Source organism: Carassius gibelio, chromosome B6 (genome assembly GCF_023724105.1).
Source record: "Carassius gibelio isolate Cgi1373 ecotype wild population from Czech Republic chromosome B6, carGib1.2-hapl.c, whole genome shotgun sequence".
Lineage (NCBI taxonomy): Eukaryota > Metazoa > Chordata > Actinopteri > Cypriniformes > Cyprinidae > Carassius > Carassius gibelio.
In genome coordinates, this window is record NC_068401.1 from 6,517,535 (window position 1) to 6,541,704 (window position 24,170).

A 24,170-nucleotide genomic window follows, 5' to 3' on the forward strand; every position below is an offset into this window, starting at 1 on the left:
TAACCAGTACTAATAATAGATCTCCAGTCATATTTAAGCAGCAAATCAGGATATTAAAATGATTTCTGAAGCATCATGTGGCACTGAAGGCTGGAGTAAAGATCTTGAAAATCCAACTTTGCATCACAGGGATAAATTACATTTCAAAATATGTTCAAATAGAAAACAATTATTTTAAAAGATAACAATATTTCACAGTATTACTGGACATGTCCACAGTCAATCACAAGCCCCCAGTTCAATCCGAGCAGATTTTGTGTAAAATTTAATGCGCACCCTCGAGCTACTACCTGCTCCGGTGCATTTGAAGATGTCTTTAAACTTATATCAGATGCGTAGTTTAAACTTTTCATTTGTGTGTTCTTTCGTGGTTTCAAAAGACGGTCAAAGATCTCCCAACCCTGTGGGGAGCGTCTATCATCTCCTCTGGCCGACACCACATGAAGCTTCTGCTTGACACCGGTATCCATCAAGGGCCTCCTGTCAAAAGACACTGTATTTTTAATGCTCTACCTTGCTCTTAAGTCTCTGTTGCCTCACTCTCGCTTCCCCTAATGAGGAGTCCTTTCCTGTGTGATTGAAAGACAGTCAGCACAATAAAATAAAAAAGGAAGCCCTCTACTCCTCTGCCATTCTTATCCACCCATCACCAAAATCCTGACCTGCATACAAAGAGCCTGTAAAGCGTTTAATTGAAAGCAGAGAGTAAAAAATCAATACGCAGGAAGCATTAAAAATAATGGGAAGCAGTGATCCAGAACCATATTTCATATCCACAGATGGGTGTGACTTTTACATATGTCAATGGCTTGCTTTAGCGTGCATTTTACAGTCTTTTTTTAAACGGGATTGGAGTTTGACTGTGGGCAAGTGCTTTAATAGAGTGATTTAAAGTTTTAGCTCCCTGGAAGATCACTCCTGTTGTGAGTTGTAACACGCATTTTAGACTCCGATATGGCTTGTTAGGCAAATAAAATGCTGGCGTTTCGCCCCAACTGTTTGTATTTCGATTATGAAGCAGTGATGATTTGACGAGATGTCTCAAGATGAGAATATGGAATGGTTCTTTATAGAGCCCGACCGATATATCGGCCGGCCGATATTATCGGCCGATATGAGCTTATTGCATTTAAATCGGCATCGGCGTTTATAATGGCCGATGGAACATGAGAAACGGAGTCTCATGCTTTACTCATGTTATGAGTGTTGCATAGTTTACCCACCAGAGGGAGCTCTGCAGCTCCAGAGTTGACAACAGCGCCAGAAATTCACTAGCGAAGAAAGCGATAAGCCAAGCCAGCCACGGAGATTTTTTTTCTGTTTTGACGGTGAGTCTGTCGTTCTTCATGTGAAATGATTTAGTTCATACACTGTATATACAATGATGTGGTAGTTCTAGCTAACGGTCCTATCATTATCACTTATAAATATTCTGTAACATCACTTACAGCCACTAATGCATTGCTATATTAGATTAGCCACGAAGCTAATACCATGTTTATCAGTGGAAGAGTGCGAACGTTAATAAGATGTCAAACTATAACGTTATCGTTTAACTTATTCTAAATATATCTGCAGTGTTTCCCACATAATGACCGGGTAACTGTGGCAGGGGGGCAATGACTAGAAGTTATGTACAGCGTGCCTCGAAAAACAACAGCTGTTATGTTATTGAATGAATTCATTAAAAATAGGTCATTGCACTTACATCAAATCACGATATGGACGAATATCTGTAAGTATTAAGCCGGAATAGTATTTTTAAATATGAATCCTGCATGTTCTGCGCGTCTCTGTTAATGAATGGCGCAGAAGCGCCTCTTCATTCATTAAACACACGTAAGCGCGCATTAAGCTCGCGGTGAATTCAGCGTCCGCTGTCTCACTAAATAATCACGTGAACACATGAACAACATCCCCAGAACTGCTCTGACAGTCACTTCATGAGCATTTGACCGTTTGATTTAAGTAAAAACAGCGCCACATCACATACACAGAACTGTAAATGTACGCCAACCCGTCAAAATAAAAGTCCAGTTAAAGGCTGTTGTTCAGCAGAATGTACAAAAGCCTATCATAGACCCGATTACTAAAATATTCGATATTTACAGCCTTATGTTATTCTAACGCTAATATAGCTTCCTTTTTAGCAGGCCCCTTAAATGCTTGCTATTAACTTGATTGAAGGTGGTTCTTCTCAAAATTGACAGCGGTGTGTTCATGACACTAACGTTAACCATTCAACTTCGAGTAGGTGGGTCAGAAATGATTAACCAGAGGGGACATGTAAATAAATGTGAGCTGAACAAGCGCTTTTTTTTATTTATTTTTATTTTTTACAGATTGTTTCAAAGCAGCTTTAAAGACATAACAGGAAAATGTTGTAATATTGTTAAATAGAAGTAGGTAATAGGTAATACCTATTGGTTGACAAATAAAAAAAATATATATTTCTCATTTTTGCCTATGTAGGAGATCCCTGTTTATTATAATTCTAATTCTAATGATGACACGAGTAATGATACATGGTGATATTATTAATACACATGCTTATTCTTTCTCTGTCTCTTTCTGGCCTACAGATACCTGAAAAAGGTGAATGCTGTAGCAGCAAAGTGTGGGACTACTTCTGCAAATACTTTAACTTTAGTATTATAATTTATTTACAGAACACACACAGACTGTTAAAACCAGCTTCAACTGGAAGAAAGTAAAAGTGTTTTTTTGACCATTAAAAATATATATACTTTTGATGTGCAATTGTTTAGTCATTGAGACTGTAATCTAAGGCTTTTTTTTTTTACATAATCTCTTCTGGAAAATGGTTTATACAGCCCACATACATAGAACAGGCAGATATTTTGCTATTGAATGTTGTGTAAGTGCAGTATATAGGAAATGGGTCTAATATCCAGTTTATTTTCAAAATCAAAATATCGGCTTATAAATCGGCTCTTTTCGAGTTAATATCGGCATCGGCATCGGCCCCCAAAAATCCATATCGGTCGGGCTCTAGTTCTTTATCCTGTTGTGACTTATTCTGAGACGTGTGTGTGCTTGCTTCTGCTTTGTCAGCAGTATGTTGTCAGCTCGGAGAAGATTCTGGAGGGACGTCTCTCCTCCTCCCATCTCAGGCCTTATTTTGCATAGTGATTTTTGTCATTTATTTCTATTTGATCATTACCATAACATCTGACATGAAAATCCAAACAATTTAAAAATGTCTACGTGATATATTCAGCTTACTTGTAGGAATGGACAATATACATTTTTGCAGCAAAGTAGATAATTATTAGTGCCGTTAAACGAATAATCGCGATTAATCATGTACAACATAAAAGTTTTTTTTTGCATAATATATGAGTGTGTTCTGTGTATATTTATTATGTATATATAAATACATTTACATTATATATTTTGAAAATATTTACATGTAGTTACATGTCTATATTTATATTCATATAATTTATATTATAAATAAGTATTTAATATATAAAAATAATGCATGCATATTCATGAGTTTATATACATAATAAATATACACAGTGCACACACACATATTATGCAAACAAAAACTTTTATTTGGATGCGATTAATCGCGATTAATAGTTTGACGGCACTAATAACTATCTACTTAGTTTTCCTTTAATTTTCTGGACTTGAATGGTTTCAGTAAATTTTAGTAATCAAAAACATCTCTAATTAATTTATTTTATTAAAAAAAAAATATTGTTATTTATCAATTTATTTTTCAGAAAATATTTATACTTCTACTTCAGAAATGAATACCTCTATTCAACAAGAATGCATTAAATTGTTCAAAAGTGACAGAAAAGACTGAAAAAATTACAGCCATGGGAGGAATAAGAGACTTTCAAAAACATTTAAAAAAAATCTTATAGACCCCAAAATATGAACATAACTTGTTCTGCACCATTGAAAGATACTCGAATTGTGTATGTAGTTGAATTGCTAATTAATTATGTGTGATCACATTTATAAGCTATTAGACTAATTTCACCTCCTGAATCCTAAAATCCCTTCAATTTGCACTGAAAGAGGGACTCTAGTGACCAGAATATCTTAGAGACCTGCAGCTAGCTCTTTTTAGTTTTACTAATAAGTGGCCACCTAGCAACCACCCAGGAGCCCTTAGCAATGGTATAGCAACACTTAAAAAAACACGTTAGGATCATGGCGGCGAGTTCTTCAGTCTCATTTTCTAAAAACCAGAATCGTCCAGTGCTTAATGATTGCAGACGGTATTTCGGTTTTGAAGATGTCCAGCATTTTCTCATGAAGTATCTTCTGTATTCTGTTATCCACAGCAGTATTTGCCAATTTTATTTTAATTAGTGCTTTAAAAGAAGAGGGAATGAGCGGTTTTGTAACCCCCTCCCTATTTGAGACTTTGTCTTGACTTCTTTAGCAGCTGAGTGAGAAGTTGCCCAGAGCAGACAAGGTATTTACATTTTTATTGAGGTGCAGCAGCACATAACTTGAGGCCAGGGATCGGGTCGGAGATTCTTTAGCCACAAGCTCTCTATGAGTCTTTTATCATATGTTTCCAATTGCCACATGCTGCGCTTTGGATCTCCTGTGTGGTTGATGAAGGGCCTTGACCTGCCGCATCCTCATATCGATTCCAAGCCCACTGTCCAATCACCCACACCAATGACACTGTGAACCACGTTAAAAAGGCTTAGGATGTTTCGAATGAAAGACTGTTTGGTTCTGCTGGTTCACAGGCGCCTTTGATGATACTGTATCACATGAGCGTGCTGCTTAGCTGAAAGGCGCTCTCCGATGTATCTTTTATGTGTTTGATACTTGTATAGGATCTAATTACATGTATATTCAATTCCGTGCCGACATATTAAAACAATATACGGTGCTATGAGTTAATAGCTATGTTTTATAAGCCCTGAAATATCCAGAGATAACAATCTGATGGCAGTAATTGGATGTCAGTTCATGTAGCCTCTCAAAAATGATTTTGCTAATTATACGTTATTTTAAGAGAGAGGTTATATTATCTTAATATAATGATTGATTTGTGCCCTTAATAGCCTGACAGCTTCTGAAGCCTTGGAGTGGATATTTTTCTCGCTCTCTCTCTCTCACACAGTCACGTCGTCCTTCTTTTTTTTTTTCTCACTCACTCTCTTTCCTGACCTTAATACTGTTGAGATATAGAAGTACGAGAGAGTTATCGCACTCCTCGACTTGTTGCAAGTCCATTCAAAATGTTCAGAGAACTGGTAATTTCCTTCTCTCAGATGTACAACAGATAGTGCTGCTGAGGTGGATGGACATGTGAACACACACACACACACACACACACACACATGCACACACACACACACACACACACACACACACACACATACACACACACACACACACTTTGCGTATATAAAATTATAGTTAAGAACGTGCCATTGTCTATTTAAAACTACTAATCTTACAATAGTTTTGCAGGCCACCCTTAGTTTCTTTTTTTTTTATACTTAGTGATTATTTAGATCAGGCACATCATGAGATTTAAGAGCCGCTTGTTGGGTAGCCTTTAATTTTGATTTGGAGACTTCAGAATGCAAATTATAAGATTGCAGCTCCTCTAAGGGGATAAACACACATTCAGTCTCAACAAGCATCATGTTGACAGTTTTTGTTTTGCGAAAGCAACAAGCCACAATGAATAAGTTTAATATGGCAGAACAAACAAAATACTTCACGTGTTTCCTCAGAGTGAAGCTTAAATTGTTTCTTCATTTTTGTGATTTTATTTATTTATGGAAAAGGGAAAGAATGAGAAAATGATGGGAGTCTTACTCAAACCCTTGTTCCCATCTGAACACCATAGCTCAAGATGTCAAACATGTATGCTAACCACTAGGTCTTTGTTTTGATCATTTTAATATTGATTTATTGATTGACCACTCAGGATCTATTTTTTCATATTTCAGGTTTACCTAATTTTGTCTTTGCGTGTATTATATCATCTCTGTAAAGAACCTAAAATTGTATGTTTCAATCAAGAGTGCGATAGAGAGGCTTGTAGTGTACAGTACTTTATTGAAAGAATAGTTCACTCCCTCCCTCCCAAAAAATAAATAAATAATTCTGTCACCATTTACTCAGAATTTTCTCACAAAATAAAATATTTTGACAAATGTGGATACCCAAACAGTTGTTGGTGCCCATTTACTTCCATAGTATGGGAAGAAAAATCAAATGTAACCTGTTTGGGTGCCTTCGTTCTTCAAAATATCTTCTTTAGTGTTCAGCCGAAGAAAGAAATTCACACAGGTTTGGAACTACTTGATGGTGAGTAAATGACAGAATTTTCTTTTTTTGAATGGGAAGGGTCTAAAGTGATTTCTTTTCTTATGAATATCTCAGATGTTTCAAAGTAACCTTCTGAACTCAGAATACAGTTCGTTTAGATTAAAACCCGGGATCAGTAGATTTTCCGACCTTTTATGGTTCTATGATTATGATTGTCCTTCTAAAGGTTTTTACACTCTCATTCAATTGCTTGATAATTAATAGCGAAAATGTGTTTGCCCTTTCCTCAAACCTATAACATATGATTAATCCAGCTAATGGATTTGCCCAAGCTTTTGATAGACTCAGTCAGCAGAGCGTTCAGCTACTATAGCTGGTAAGTCCTTAGTGTTAGCTTTGGCAGCTTTAGTGATGGCTACTGGTCTAAAAGACTCCGTCTATAGGGATCTTAATTACACCGTAATTATCTCTCACACCGGGTAGATGTTAAGGCATTCTCTGCTCTTAATAGCCTCAATGGAATTTTACATTATGCAGTCTACTTTGCCATTTTCATTTTATTCATGAATGATCACGTAATACTCCAGCGGAACCCAATGGAAGACTTTATAAAACAGAGCCTTCTCGGTCCACAGTGGCTGTTTAACAGTTGGCTTTTCCATGCAGGAAGTCGTACTGTATTGCTGTTTAAAATAGGTGAGTCTTCTTATTAAACAATGAGACAATAGGCCATCACTTGTTCCACAAATACAGGATAAAGCCAGGATGTTAGTGCTTTGCAAACACAATGTGGGATGGCTTGCTTTGACTCCGGACACATGGTGGGGGTCCACCTTGTCCCCTGCCTTTTGCTTTAATACTATAGATAGGAACTGTTCTTCCTTTTGGACATTGATTTATCCTCATTGATTGAATGAATGAGGATAAATGTTTACTGCTTACATGTGAGAAGTTAGTGATTAAGTTGCGATAGGGCCATCTCTGTAAATGCTGAGGCAGAGGAAGCCATTCCCCCTCTTCACTGTTTTATGTTGCTACTTGGCAACTCAAATTAACTAACTTTTTTTTTTTTTGAGAACAGATCTGCTATTATTTTATTCATAAGTGATCAGATTTTTGTTTTTCATCTTGCTGACAAACAAACAAGTGAAACACTCCTATAGACTTGCATATATATTTCAATAATGTTTTCAGTATGTCTTTCACTTTCACTGCTCGCAAAAAAAAAAGCTCTTTTGAATAGGGGTGATTATAAAGCGACCACCTAGCAACACCTTAGCAACAACCAAGCAACCAGTCATAATAACCTGGAAACCTCTAACTTCCAATGGGTTGGCATACTGTAAACTTTTTTCTCTTAGAACTTTGTAATCAGTCAGAGAATTTCAGAAACTGCCTAGCAATAGAACCTCTCATAGAAATCTCACAGAATTTTGTATTTGCATTTACTTTGCATATTTACTCTATTCTTCTCATTCTAAGATGTTTTTACTGTTTTTCACTCTTTTACATTTATAGAGATTTTTTTTTGTCTGGCAGACAAGACCCACTAGGGACCACAATATCATGTGCAATATCATTTGGAGTGGACTCTTTTGATTTAGAAGCAATAAGCCAACATCTAGCAATCAGTCTGAACACCTAGCAACACTTTAGAAAGAATCTTCGCAATTGCTTAGCAAACAGAGTAAAGTTCTCAGACACTGTGGCAAAGTTTTGCTTGTGCAAGCACCACTTTACTGTTACTTTCTTCTAAAACCTAGTTTTTAGTGTTCCTTTGTTTAATAATGACAGTGTTTAGTGATAGGAACAGAGTAGTCTAATTATAAGAAATATGCAGAGTGCAGATGTCGCTGATGCAACTTATACGCTCCACTATTGCCATACAAAGCTGTCATCCACAGTTTAGTAATTAGGATCTTTCCATTAGAGTTCCTTTTAAGGATCTTTCCATTTCACAGTTTTAAGCTGGTTTCTCACACAATGACACATAATCTCGGGTCAGCTCTTTAACCTGACATCTTTTTTTTAGACAATCTCCACTGGGTCAACAGGCAAATGTAAACACTAACCGCAAAAATAGATTATGAAGCCAGAGCAGGAGGCAGAGGCCCAGTTAAATATAACTCAAGAGAGCTTCATGGTCGGCTCTCGATTCTTCTTTTGAAAAGCCTCTGTAATGAAAGTAGATTATATTTCTTTGTGGACACAAAGAAAAATCACTCACATGCCGAATCATTTATCAAAGGAGTGTCTGCACTAACCAAACCACCGACTGAGGTTTATCGCTAGCGTTTATATCTCCATGCACGTCAGGTGCTTTAGGTAGGAGGGAGGAGCTGTGCATCCATTATGCTTTCCTGACCTTTTCCGCTTCTAGGTCTGTGCGTGCCATGTTTGCCCTTTGAGGACTTGCTTTGGAACACAGTGTAAATGTCCGCTGTGCCATTTAAGGATGTTTGTGCCATGGATTTAGAGCTTTCAGTAAAGGTCGACAAAGAGAGGTATTGTTAAGGAAGTTGAGTAGTGCAGATGATAGACTCACCTGCTGTGACCTGCATGTTGAATTAGGATGTGCCTGGACACTGAAACTCGGCCCACTTTTGTTTATTTACTCTTTGCCTATTCGTGCATGCATATATATATATATATAATTTTTTTTTTTTTTTTGACAAAATAAAAGTAGCCTGTCAAAATAAAAGACATAAAGACATTTTTACATAAAGGCATTGTGCTAGAAATATTACTATTATTTAGTAGAATGTATGTGATACTGCTACTACTGTTTTATTTTTTAAATAAAAGAAATCACACAATATTTCTTCCATGTTTAAATTTTAATAGAAAATCCCCTTTATTTATCAAAAAAAGAAAATGTTTACATTTCATTAATTAAGACAAATTTATAAAAATATATATATATTTTTTTAAACATAATTGTAAATAAGTATAAAAATGGCATTGGTTTTATTTTAAGTGATAAAAAGTGTTTTTTCTTTTTTTTAATTAGAATATTTTTGTGTTTTGCTTTGGTACCGAGAACCGTGGATTTTCACTGGTATCGGTACCGAATACTGAAATTTTGGTACCGTGACAAGCACTGCTTACTACTGTATCAAAAACAATAAGTGTCATTATGCATTATTGACTGGTATTTTGGCCAAAAGTTACAAATGCTTTTATGATGCATTTGTTTCTTGTAAACACACAACTTTTCACTTCCTAAGATCCAAACCTGTTGATGAAGAAACAAACTCATCTGGGATGACCTAAGGATGAGTAACTTATTCCTTTAAAACACACCAATTATACAGCCTGCTTTGTAATTATAAACTTATGAACAAATGACAGAACTCATTTTTGTATTATACAAGTGAGTGCAAAACTGAATTTGATCAGCAATGATGAACAAACCCCTACGTCTCTGTGTTTGATGCAAATTCATGTGAACGGTTTTATTCCATTTGGGTGTGGTGATGGTTGCATGTTTTGCTCTAGTTATTATAGCATTAGCTATTCAAAACTGCGCAGCTTGATGAAAAAATTCTTGAGATGAATTATCACTTAGCCATCACAAAACATTATGGTGGATGAGAACCGTGTCGCGACACCATCTACATTTTAGCGTGTCTTCACTTCAACCATGTTTATTTGTCAAAAAGGGCCATAGTGGGTGTTTCGGCTTAATTAAACCTCTGAGTTCTCATGTTAAAGTGTGGCAGTCTATTTTCAGCACGCCTAGTGGGAGTATGGGTTGTTTATGTATTATGCTGAGAAGTCCGCTGAGAAGCTTATGTGAGCATGGTGACAGTAGCTTTATATTGATATGTTTATTTGTGGTTTGTGGCACAAATTACCAAAACTAACTGCAGTATTAGTTTTGATTTATTATTTTAATTGATTTTGTCCTCTATAATGAGGATATTTAGTTTCACAGATAAATTCTGTATGCCCTGTCAGGTTCGTCAGTAGATTATTAGTGGTTCACCGTTATTTTTAACTTTTTTATTAGTACACTATTATACACCCTGCTGTTCAAAATGCATGCTACTGTTCACAATTTGGGAACAGACATTTTGCGGATTTTCTTTTTCTTTCTTTCAAATTCAAATAAATACTATTCTTTTGAATACTATATGCATCACAAAACCCTGAAAAAATACTAATTACAGTCTTTGTAACGCATATATAGCTAATTTCTCAAATTATGCATCTTGTAGAAAAGAAGTGTTCTGTTATTTTTCAGATTTTTGCTTGGCAAACATAAAAGAATTCGAGATGCATCTAAGTTTCACAAAAAATCGTAGACTGACACTGTTATATATATTCGCCAATGTCAATTTTTACTTGCATTTGGCGCTTGGCGAGTGTTAATCTTAAACCCTGATTGCATTGTTCAAGATGGTAAATGTAACAGTTGTTTTATTGTGTGTTAGATGACACTTAGCATCTGCTAACACATGCGTGTCCTTGCGTGTATATGTTTACCCGTGTGTAGGTTGCCCAAGTTACCCGTTATGTTGATGTTTTGAGTTCAGAGGCAGCATTTCCTCTTTAATGTCATGTTTAGCTGCACTGAACTGCGTAAATGCACCTGGCATCACAATCTGCCAGTGCACATATTGCCTGTCTCTTGTATCCCTCCTGCCTCATAACTAAAAGCAGGCTACAGGCACACACACACACACACACAGAGCTCACCTTTAGCAAGCCATCCTTCATTTACTTTATTTGTGATCTTCTTACCGCGTCAAACGGCAGACATGCAAACATATTCCCCCAGAGGACTGGTTTGCTGATGTGGCGTTGCTGTTTTAAAAACCCAAGGGAGAAGACTTCAGAAGACTTCAAACAAGCCTTGCGTAAGCACTAAGAGATCAAGTCCTTTATTTTAGGTCGGAACCTAATGTTTACCCTTTGAAACGAGCTATAGGAAAATCATTACAGGTTAGTGAACCCCATTCATAACCTTTGAATACTTTCTGATGGCTTTCACAGATGCTAATTGTCTGCCATGTTAGTACAACGCTCTACGAAGTCTGTTGCTGTCCATCAGGGATTAAACAATAAACAGACCCAGACAGGTCGCTAACCAATGAGAGCAGTTCTAATTGCTTACTAACCAATGAGAGTGGACGTAATTGCTGCATTGGAAGGAATCGACTTAGTGCAGCCACTAATTAATCTCCAAAGTAATGATGCAAGTGAGGGCAAGAGCGCAGCGAAGGCTTGGAAAATCTGTTTATGCAAGAGTAGCAGCACCAGGGTGTCTGCACCCCTGGAGATTGGGTCACTTTAAGACACTCTGAAGTGAGATAAAATGAGGAATTGCACTTCGGGTTTGAGAACTGATGACTGCCTGACAAGGTGCTTTGTTTAAGTGCTCACAACTTGTGTGCACGTGATCATCAGGGAATGGTTTGATAAAGCTGTAGTTCACTTGAAAATGAACATTTTATCATTTGCTCACCTTGGTGCCAAATTTCTAGATGACAGGTAAAAAAAATGTGTCAAATTACAAAGCAAAGATGTCTCAGGATGTTAAATCATTGGTGAACACTTTTTTTTTTAATGGGAATATAGACTACCATTTAAAAGACTGCCATAGACTACCATTTAAAAAAAGAAAAATAAATTAACACTTATTTAACAAAGATGACACAGCTCTCTAAAGCAGAGTATGAAAAGTATTGTTGAGAGTCTCTCTAATTGTCTTGAATAGACACAGGGGTCTCTCAGCAGGAAGCTTTGAAACACAGAGCAAGATAAGCAGGGTCTTTACAAAGCCAAAGGGAGAATAACAGGGTATAACAGACACAGTTGAAAAAACTTGTACTTTAGGGTACTGCTGCTTGAAATATTCATTTGTCTGGAGGAGAAATCCTATCCTACACACCCCAGCACGCATTTTTCTGATGCACTCCTGGAAGTGTGCACTTCAATACTTTTGATCCCATCCCGTGATCCCCAGCAGTCCCTGGTACAGTGAACTCTCACCATGTTTCATCTTAAGAAGTCAAAATGTGTATATTACATTTTAGTTCTTTACAGTATGTTACATATCATTCTTCTTGCATTTTCCATAATTCATTGAATTACATGATCAACTTTGAACTTATAGGAACCTGTACACGATTAAAGGCACAGATGACCACTTTTGGTATTCGACCTTAGAAAATGAGTAAAATTCAACTATGTGGACTGGAACCGCATTGAGATTCTGATATTTTTGAGAGTGAACCATATAGGGCCTTAAAAATGAAGACTGGAGAAGAAAGGCTTGTCAAGAACTAGAATTTTGAAGGATGTCAAGATATATTTAATACTTCTTGAGTAATAGGCATGCAAACATATTTATTGTATTTAACAATTATATTGTATGTAACTCGTACAGGTAGGTTGCATTGTTTTGAGGAAAACAAGATTTCATGTTTCGACCTTATTTGTTCCTCAGCCATTCCTTAAACAAAAAACAACAACCTTATATATATATATATATATATATATATATATATATATATATATATATATATATATATATATATATATATATATATATATATCAGCTTTGTTTTTTAACCAATGCGAATGTGTAGAGTTTAACAGTTTACTCATGGAGCCACAATGGAATTCCAATATCTCTGGAAATGAACTAAGTAGGACCTTAAAATGAAGATACTAAAAGAAAAGTTTGTAAAGAAATGAAATCTAAAAGGATATTAAGGTATCTTTAATATTTCATGAGTTACAGGCATTTAAAATCTGGAAAAAACACAAATTTTCCCATTTTTGAGCTGCCACCATTGCCATACAATGCAACTAGGATTTCTAAAGTCAACAGATTTTGCTAATAGTAACTGTGTTAAAATAACATAATGATGCTGCCATTTTCTTCTGAAGGAGTTGATACAGAATGACCCATATGCTTATATATATCTGTGTGTGTGTGTGTGTGCGTAGATGTACATTTTACATTTTATTTATGATTATGTTGTCATTTACAACTATTTATTTTTGTTACAGCTGCTTTTACTCGGGTGAAAAAGAACAGGCATAGTGACCTGTGCATCGTTAAAATAACTACCGGTTTGTCAGTTAAGCAGTCATGGCTTGGGGTGTGAATTTGTAAGACAGCTTTGAAAATGAAGACCAAGGACTATTCAGAGAAAGTTCAAGTTAAACAAAGGCATAAATGAAAAAAGAAAAAAAAAATCCCTATATCTCCATGTCGGTTAGATGCCCCGGAGAGCACATTTCGTTCAGTTATCTTGTCACAAAGTCAGCTATCCAGCTACTGCTTAGAAAAGACTGTACCTCAAAAGCCTGCATGCAGAAGGAGACTTATGAAAGAAGCCACAAAGAGCCGAATAATCACTTTGAAGCGGCTACAGAGTTCAGTAGCTGAGAACGAAATAAAGGTGCACTAGTCAACCATATAAAGAGCTCTGTATAGCGCTGGCCTATATTGGAGTTTGGCATAGATGGATGAATGGTTTGGGGAAAATACAGCAAGGAAAGTTGTTTAAGTCTGCAAAAAAATCATTCATCTTTCATTGATCTCAAATATTAGACCAAACTAATATTGCAGAGCTGAAAGTTATTAATAAAGACCCATTTTTTTGCAATTACCAAATGTTATAAAATCTAATATGCTGATCAGTTTTACAGTTTGAACTTATTAAAACTGTCATATCCTGTGCAGTGGCCCTAAAATGTATTTAGTATTAATGCATGAATGCTTGAATGTGTGTATACAAATAATGAATTATTTTGTTACAAAATTTTAAAGAAAGTGTTATAATATAAGCATTGTGAAGCATTTGTCAAGATTATGATTTCACAAAATTAAAAGTCTCCAATACCCACCAAGCATTTATTTGATATATTTTACATAGATTAAATAATATTACAATTTTAAAATAAGGTTTCCTGTAAATATGTATAATTAAATATTATATTAAATATATTTTAAAATGTAATTTATTACTGTGATGGCAATGCTGAATTTTCTGCAGTCATTACTTCATTCTTCAGTGTCACATGATCCTTTAGAAAACATTCTAATATGCTGTGTAAAAAATATTCATTAAATATTAATAATTATGTAAGTGTTGAAAATAACAGACAAATAACTTTTTTAAAGAACAGCATATTTACAATAGAGTTTAATTAGTTTTGTGACCATGTGAATATCTCAACTGTCGATTTAATGTGTCCTTGCTGAATATACCTATTGATTTATTATTATTTAATCTTACTGACCCCCAAACTTTTGAATAGAATGAAGACAAAACCACTTTCTGGTTGTCACATGTCCTTGGTTAAAATGATTTTAAATGCGATTTTTCCATTTCACTCACTTCATTGAAGTAAAAGACAAATTGTACTTTTCCCAAAGCTCTGAACAAGCCCTCGTGCATGTGAATTTTAAATGTAGAAACTCTTTTTGTTGGTAGAAAGTATTATTTCTGCTCTGTTGGTTCAATTTCGTAGTCGATCAATTCATGAGCTCAGACTTGACAAGTGCGGGTAAAAGAAGCCCGATGATCAAAAGAAACTTTCTGTTTGTTAAGCATGACCTCCCACAACTCTTTCAGAATTACAAATCATGCCGTACTTTGGTAATTCTTGCGACCGGAAATTGAGCTGGTGTGAGTGTTTTAATGAGAGGAGCAAAGTGGCAGGTTTTTCACAGGTTCGGAAGCCCCGCTGAGTACTCTTTTGAGTGTTATTATTAGTGTTATTATTACTTCTGATTACTTTGTCAAGAGACACAGTTCAAGCAAAAGTGTTAAAATAATTATTTTTTATTAGAGGATTTTCTAAGGTGGACCATATTGCAATATTGATCATGTTTTGCATTGACTGCTCTGCTAATGGAAAGTCATTATAGTGTCATCTGATTTATCTCCGACAGCTTCTCGTGTGGAAACAGAGCGTCGTGGGAGTTCAGCCACTCAAAGAGAGCGGAGGGCGTCTGGGGAACCCTATTGGGCGTATTCAGGTGAGTCACTCTCTCCTCGACCAATAAGCAATGAAAATGTGTACACAGCATCAGTAAGCAATAGCAACAATGTTTACTCAGCATAAGCCTGTGTGTTTTGGGGGAATCAACCCTATTGGGAAATTTAATGAGTGTATTTCCTTTTGAAAAGCGGCGGGTGGGTTTGGTCTGTTAGGTTTACATGTTTTGCAGCTGGAAAAGACCACTTGGCAGCCACTGGGCAAAATCAATTGGAAATACTGAAAGCTTTGTCTCAAAGAGAGATTTTTTTTTTTGCATAATCTATAACTCATCTAACTCGCGCGCGGTTGCTGGAGAGTTCTTATTTCGTACTTACTGAGAGTTATGAAAATGAATCAATCAATGGCCTCTGGCGGACATACGGTCAATAATCGTGAACAGCAGCTGCTCTTATCTCATTTCAAACTCCGTTTCTTCTTTCCCCCCTCGTATTTCCAGCTGTTCTTTTGTCTTTTTATTTGAGACTTCTTTCTTTTCTCGTTCCTCTGGGCATCTGAATGGTTCGCTTCATCAGCTCTGAAGCTCTGACAGACCAGTGCCGGCTTGTTCTTTGCCAGCATTCTGACTTGTGTCGGTGCTCAGAGGGACGAGGAACATTTATGCCCGTGGTTCCAGCAGCCCTCTAGCATGGAATGATCTTTAAATGGTGCTTTCTCCTTCCTTTTGACTTGCTGGCAGCCATATATGTGTATTTACCACGTGAAGTCGTGCGATAAGCCCTGCGAGGCTTTCTCTTTCAGTGCTCTAATAGACGATGCAGCGTTTTCCAAATTTCTTTTCCATGATCCAATGATCTATGTCAAAAGATACTGTTTTCTGAGATTCAGATTTTTCATGGTTGCTTTTCATATCTCCCTTTAGGAAAGAAAACCCCAAATGATCTCTTTAATGTCTCAATATCTGGTTTGCGTTCGAGAAAAACGCGAATGGAGATATTTCTTAATGTACCACGTTTCAATTTATTTTTCTCATGAGAATAAAAACACAGTAGTCTCACATGCAGCTAAAAGATCTGAGTTGTGCAAAATTCAGAATTGAGGAATCATTCCACTATCCATATCTTCCATCTCACTAACTAAAATATGTTGGAGTTTTTTAACTAACTTTCTGACTTAAACTTTTTTATAACTTTCTAAACAATTTTCTTGACATTCATCTTGACAAATTTTGCATTTCTTGATTTTTCTGGTCATATCATTTTGTTCTTTTCAATTCATTTGACATCCTTGCATACACAATCAAGTTGCAATTCTGCGTCATTCTTGTTATTGCAGAAACTGAATTGGAATTCAACAGGCAATTAATTCAATTGTGAACCAACCTTACAAGATACTAAAAGTCTCAATATGAACTAAAATAGTCTGAGCTCATTTTTTTTCTTAACTACTTAACTCCAGAAATATGAAAGAGCAACCTATAAGAAATACAATTTTCCTTTAGGTTTGGTTTCTGAGTGAAGTAGCCTGTGAAACGATAGACTTTCTATAGACCTTGTATGAGTTTTCATGTTTTTTTTTCGAGTGTTTTGAACATATGTTGTTGTTTCTCAGGTATAGCTGTGGTTCCCCAGCAGTTTCTCTGAAAGCATTAATGAGGCTAAGTCAGCATGAAGGGGTTATGATTCAATTCACAAGCAATAGCTGTCTGCTGCACTTGTTTGTGCATTTTGCTTGTCTTTCGCACATTTTTTCCCCCTCTTACAACGGATTTATTTTCTCTCCAGACAGCATTCTCTTTAACTGTCATTTTTGTCTCTTTTTGATTCAGTTTCATTGTTTTGCAGCTTGTCTGTGTCAGAGTACCGTGTTGTATGTTCACTGTCAAGTTAACCCCCTGCTAGTGTCACTAGATGGTTTGATGCCACAATAGCTGATGTGCTTGTGTGGACTAAAGAGAGAACGGTCTGGATATTCAGAACTGTTCTGGGATCAAAGCTTTTTCGGTTTCCAATTTTCAAGTAGTTTTATGAGCTATATTAAAGAGCATTACAAATGTTACAGAATAAAATATTAGATTTTATGGATCTCTGTCTGCAGCAGCCAGTGTTGTTTTTAGTCAGCTTTAGAAGAGAAAATACTGTACAAATGGTACTGTCATGGTTTTCGGACATGATGCTAATGCAATACTATTTTTGGACATTTACCATTGTATACTTTGATATACTACGGCACATTATATTTCACTACCAAAGAACCATGGTGCTTTGCTTCCCATCTCAGGTTTTTTATTGTCACGGGTTGACCACAAAATGCATCTTATGTTATTTAAACCATTGTATTTTACTACTTAAATATAAAATTTGCATGATTAATTAAAATACAGTGGGATTCAAATATCTGAGACCATATTAAAATTGAAAATTAAACAGGAAATTCTCAACAAAAAAAACAATTCTAAATTAAATGTTATGTCATAAAATGAAGAAAAAAAATGTAATTATTTAATTTTAAATAAAGTAAGAAGAAGCTGATTAAATCGAATGTACATTTTTAAGTTAGATTTTTCACCCAAATATTAATGCTGATATAATAATTTGTAAAGAATGCGAAACATTCAAGTCTCTCAGGCTTCTGGACCAAAATCTGTGCCTCATTTCTCTGTTAAGCTTTCCTTAACTTCGTCTCAATTGAATTGGTTAACCTACAAGCCATCTTTAGGATGTTCATAAAAGCAGTTCAATAGCATTTCTTAGCCGAGTGTTTTCTTTTAAAGTTTTTTTTCTTCTGCATGTTTGTGCTTCTTTTGAGCAGAGCCAGAATGCACTAGAACCTTTCATGCTCTCACAATAATTTCGGTGCCAGAAGCATTCTGCAAGCTTTACCTATTTACCTTTTCCCTCCTTTAAACCCATTTTCAGAGCAAAAGCAAATCAAAGCTTGACAGGTGCGGGAACAATTACAGATTGCCCAAAAAGCCCATTTAAACTCCATTTCAGGATTTACACCTTTGCATGTATACACAGTAAGATGAAAAATACGCTTCAAAAATGTGGAGGAGACACTGGTAATGATTAGCCAATGCTATAGATTGGTTTCTGCTTGGAAAAATGATCCAACAGTTATTTTGTAGCTCATATTTTTTAGCTTGACATTATTCAGTTTAGAAACAAGATAAGTAAGCCTTTTTTGATAATTTTCCCGATCTAGGTGTGAAATGTGCAAATCAGCATTGTGCACGCCAATGACCTATAAAGGATCCTGTTAACTTTCTCATAGAGTGGATGAAATGACAGAACCCCCTCTTACAATATATTGATCTCAAAAAGAACCTTATAAGGAGCAGATCCAGTCATTGTCTTCAGAACAGCTTCCAACTATCTCAAGAATATTGCACAATCCTTTACAATAGAAAAGCCTCCAGTTCTGTGAGGAATGAAGGAGTCTTTTTCTTGCTTTGTGCTCCAGAACTTCATTCCAAGAAGTGATTCTCTATATAAAGCTGTTTATAGCATTAAAAACACTGTATAGGATGTAAACTGTACTTTTTAGATAAAACTCTTCAAAAGTTTGGGGACAGTTCTTTATTTATTTATTAAGGAAGTATTACTTCTATTTAGTGAGGAGGCATTCAATTGACCAAAAGACTAATATAATTTCAAATGAATGGTGTTTTTTTTTTTTTTTTTTTTTTTACATTTCTTTTCATAAAAATATGTATCACGGTTTCTATAAAAATATTAAATGCCTGTTTTCAGCATTGATAATAAGAAATGTTTCCATGGCACCAAATCATATTAGAAGGATTTCTAAAGGATCATGTGACACTAAAAGCTGTAGTAATGATGTTATTTAAAATTGTAATCATATTTTAGAATATTACGGTTTTACACTATTTTTAATCAAATATATGCAGTCTTTTTTCAAAAGCATAAAAAAAATTGTAACCGCCCCAAACTTTTTACCTTTTTCAAATGTGAAAATGTGAAGTGTGTCAATTTCAGCATCATTAGCAGCACCAAAATTTAGGAGTAATTATGTAATGTGACACATTACTTATCATAGTTATTCAACCATTTAGATTTGAAAACATCTTTTGACTTCCTTAAAACTTAATCACAACAGACTGAGGGAAACCGATTCATTAGGCACTAATAGGCACTAATATATATATATATATATATATATATATACGGTATATTTTTACCTTTTCCATTGCTCAGGTGTCTAGGATTTATTTCTACACCAGGTTATATGTCTTTGTGTTGACCTTGGATAAAGACAGTTTCCATATAGCAGTGCTGTAATAAATTTCAGCTTTGTGGAGCTCTTAATATAGGGGTTTATTTTTCTCATAAAGTTTGGTGGTAATCTCTGAGACTGTACTTTTTTACTTTTGAGTTTTGGCCTTTTGCCACTTTTATTTGCTGAGATAACATGTAGAAAGGTCAGGAAGGGATGAAAAGAAAAGTGCCAGAGTTTCAGATTTTTCTCAGATGTTTCTAAAAATCCCTTTGAAGACAAAAATCATTTAATCATAGAAGAATTTAATACATTTACACTGGCATCCAATATATTTTTTGGAACTCTAGATGTAATGTGAGATTGCTGGGGTTGTTTTTCTCAGGAAAGGATCTGAAAAAAAAAACAAGAATCTTAAGCAAAAGTCGCAGTTTGCTTAATATTTAGTCTCACTGCTGTCAAAAATTTATATAATTTTTCTGTTTTAAAAAAATTGGCGTAGAAACCGCGTTCACTCAGAAATTTCTGGAAATTTAACAAACAGTTAAAAAAAAAGAAAAACGGAAAGTAACGCATTGAATTACACACTCCTGTAAAACCACTCCAATAATCTTTGTATTATCTACGAATTTTCAGTTTTTTTCTTTACAGTACAGACTTAAACAATCCCCACATGAGAATAAACAACTGAACTTTGTTTTATACATTAAGCAACTAAATGGTCTCTACATGTGAGCTTGGACCACTTTTCCCCTTTTTGCTGATGCAATTTGTCCATGCTTGGCATGTGCTGTTATAATTTTCTGCTCTCTCCCATGCGACACAACAAATAATGTTGCTATTTTTGTGACAGATGCGCCTGCAATTCTGGCACTGGCAATATGATCCATTTGGAACTCGGTCCAATACCATGTGTTGCTTTAGAAAAATGACATATCCAAGTGCTAATTGTCAGGTCTCTTTAATTGCCGAGACACACCGCTAATTGCCTGTCAACAAAATGTGACCCACCTTTCCAGCTGCATTTGTAAATGACTTCATAATTAAACCCTTTTCATTCTGTGCATAAATGCAGATGTATGTAAAAGTAGTTGTTTTACGTAATTAGATTTCTTTAAGAAGACAGAAAGACTATATGCACAGCTAGATGTGGATTCGGCTGAGGAAGGAGCCTAGGAAATTACTCTAGAGCTTGCAAGGTGAGATTTGATTATGTTTTATTTAAAATGTGTGTGTGTGTGTGTGGAGGTATTTTTTAAAAGGGACAGATAATATGCCACACTGCAGGGTCTCTCCCAGGAGGTGCGCGGCACGCATCATTACTCATATTTTTCCTCTCATATTCTGCCAGGTTTTTATTTTCTTCTGCCAGTACTCTCATTCCCTCTCTCTCTCGCTCCCTTGTCTATCTCTTTCCCTCCCCTTTCCTCTCGCTATATCTGAGCAAATATTCACTTTGTGCTAAAAAGAGAGTATCGGTGTTTGACAGCGTCGTCGTCCCAGCATGCTGTTATCACAGGAGCAGTTTGCGTATTTTGTTTACACGAACGGTTCAACATTTTAGGGTGATTTCTGGGTCATTTGGGCTCCATTTTGAACAGTTCATAACTTGGAAATGTAGGAATATGAGCCAGCTAAAGATTCCAAAGGTCGTTCTCAGTAATTTATGTTATGTAAATGCAGCACCATGACAGCCTGTTGTGGTTGGATGCTTAAATAAGTCAGATCGACGTTCCCAAGCATCGTTTTTTTGTGTCCCTGGCAACCCTCTGTGATTGATGGGTCAAGATGGCCAAACTAGATGTTATGCAAGACGAGCTCTCATAATTTGCAATGATAAATCGCTAAGACAGAAACCAATTTGTGTGAGAAATCCAGCTCCTATATCATCCTCGGAAGCTTTTTGTGGCGGGGTGCCTGTCCTTGCTGGAAAAACAAGTTTTATTAAGAATTCTACTGAGATAGGATCTGTTTAACATAATGGAATATAGCGCAACAGAAGGAGATGCTTAGAATGATCTCAGATGTTCTGTGGTTACTAAAAGGAGCACGCAGAGCATCCAAAAGAGGATTTGTATTCCGGGCTGTTTATGTGTGGAGTGAAGTGGATAAATGTTTGGAGAAAAGATGAAGGGATTCTGAAGAAAGCTGGATCATATATGCATAATTGTGAAGATATCGTATACTACATAACTGTCAGGAAAAAAAAGGTAACGTGGAGGTACAATTTTGTTCCTAGGAGAACAAAACATGTAATGGTACCTTTAAAGTACACAACAGGGCCTTAAGGTACAATTATGTTGTGTTAGGCTGCAATTGCAATTTTGTACCTTTATTTTTCTGAGAGTGAGGGTTTAGGGGGTACACACAATTTTGTGTTATCTTTCTGTAAATTAGAATGTATCCTGTTGTCTTGTTGTCCTATTTTCTGAGCAAAAAATAAATAAATAATTAGAAATTGACTATCATACTTTGAATCTCATTTAAGTAGGTGTCTTCTGTAAATAATGGATACAGAGTATTTATGTGATATCCGCATAGAGCAATACAACCAGAAACATTAGATGACATTAAAAGAATCTATTTAGGGATCACAGTGCAGCCCTAAAATACTAATCAATTGTAATATGAAATCTTTACTCATCTCTGCCATTGTCATTCAAACCAATAGGTTTTACCCATTTGTCAGCAAGGAGTTTTAATCATTTAAAATTTTGTAAAAATTTGTATAATCACTTTTCTTAATAAAAAAAGTGCATGTCAGAATAAGTATTTTGTTTCATTTTTACCTAAATATATTTGCTATGCAGAATGACAATAAAACATTTATTTCAACCATATTTTGATATTTTATTTTCAAATTTTTTAAAAAACATTTTAGCAAACATCCAGTAACTTTTCTTTTCTTTTCATGGGGGTAAAAAAAATAAAAATATATATAAACTTTTATTAGCAAATATCCACAATTTAACGAAAGCGAAATGAAAGTTGCATCATCCCTGTCTGAGCTCTTCAAGGCAAGTTTTAAGTTAATAATCAAAAATGTTTTGTAGAAATATCAGCATTAAAAGCACATTTCAGTCCCTTAAGCAAAAGATTACTCAAGCTTATTATTTTTTTCAAGTCATTGATGTATTCATTTCATTTAATAAACAGCATTTGAGATGGTTTTGAATTTAGTGCAAAGTAAATTTCTGATTGGTTAAAAAAAAAAGCGCAGGCTTTCCTGTTGACCTTGTTTATGATTATTTGCAGAGCTTGGGAATGTCACATGAACAAATGTATTTTCTCATATGTCAAGTAGCTCTAAGAAATTGGAACACAGTTTGTGTCATTTAAAATTGGACTAGTTTAACTAGTAAAAAATAAATCCTTTTCTTTTCCATGGGTGTTCTTGTTTGCAGCCAAGTAATAGATAAAAGCTCACATTTGCTTTTGTGTAGGCAGTTACGTGCTGCCTGGCAGGCGGAGAGAAATCTAAGGTTACCCTCCCTGCCAACACCAGGGTTTTGTAATCTCGACCCTGCGTGAGGAGGGGTATGTTTTGTGAAACTTTCCTCCCCACCCATAACATCGCTTCTGCGTACAATGGAAATGATCATATCTCTGTGTCTGAACAGGAGGAGAGGAAATGAACACATTAGAGGGTGGACTGTAGAACATGCAGCTACATGCTAGATAGTTATCTCTTTCAGAAAATACCAGATAATTATTGACCTTTTAATATTAAGTCCCGGTTAAGTTTCTTTTGTAGTTGATCTTCCATGTGAATCATTCTCACAGCGCCCGTGGCTACAGCCATATCCTCAGCCATTCATAATTCATCATATGCTCACCGGAATAAGAGAAGAATGCATAAGAATATATTATTTATTATAGACGCCCTGAAAAATCACTGCTTCTGTTTACTTCCAAATATTCTTTTACACTTTTTGTCATATAAAATAAGTATTCTTAGCTTTGTGTGAAATTCATGTGAAAGGGCTTTTTTTTATCACAAGATCCATAAAATACTATTAAGATCGTGGGATGTTGTAAAATCATTAAAGAGATGTATATGAAATGTTCCACACCACTGAATATCTTTTGCACAGAAACCCAAAGCTTCTTTTTTTCAGCCTTCTAAATGAGGTTTCACAGGGTGTGGAACAACATCCAGTTGACTTGAACTCTCCGCATAGCTAAGAACAGGAAAATACAGTTTTTTGGGGGGGTTTTATGTAGAAAAGTACCTTGAGATGGAGGCTGATAATACTAGAGGCGGACCTTGTTTTGTCTGGAACGCCACTCGCCAGCTAATTAGATGCAAATAGACCTTTGATTTATCATTTCCTAACTTGTCCTGTTTCTCCACGCAAGTGGAACGTAGCCGAGAAACTTTAGAAGAATGGGTCAAAGATTAGTGTTCTAGAACATACCATTCTTGATATAAAGGAAGCTTTTAGACGGATTATTTATAATATGCCTCACAAGGAGGGCTGTATGATTTTTTTGAAAGAGCTCTCTATGAAAGCATTAATTGATCAAAAATGAGTACGTAGAATTTAAAATATGTTAAAATCTGTTTTATTGCTGTGATGGCAAAGCTGCCAGCAGCCATCACTCCAGTTTACAGTGCCATATCACCCTTCATAAAACATTATAATACACATTTTTGGTGCTTATTATTATCAATG

At 35.6% G+C, this 24,170-nt stretch overlaps 1 protein-coding gene across 1 annotated transcript in view; it reads left to right on the forward strand.

Moving 5' to 3' along the window:
* Positions 1-24,170, forward strand: part of ca16b (carbonic anhydrase XVI b) — a 77,435-nt gene that overhangs the window by 2,976 nt on the left and 50,289 nt on the right. Inside the window, exon 2 of the mRNA XM_052559897.1 lies at positions 15,209-15,295. Coding sequence (XP_052415857.1) covers positions 15,209-15,295 — 87 coding nt within the window. The remainder of the gene's footprint in view (positions 1-15,208; positions 15,296-24,170) is intronic.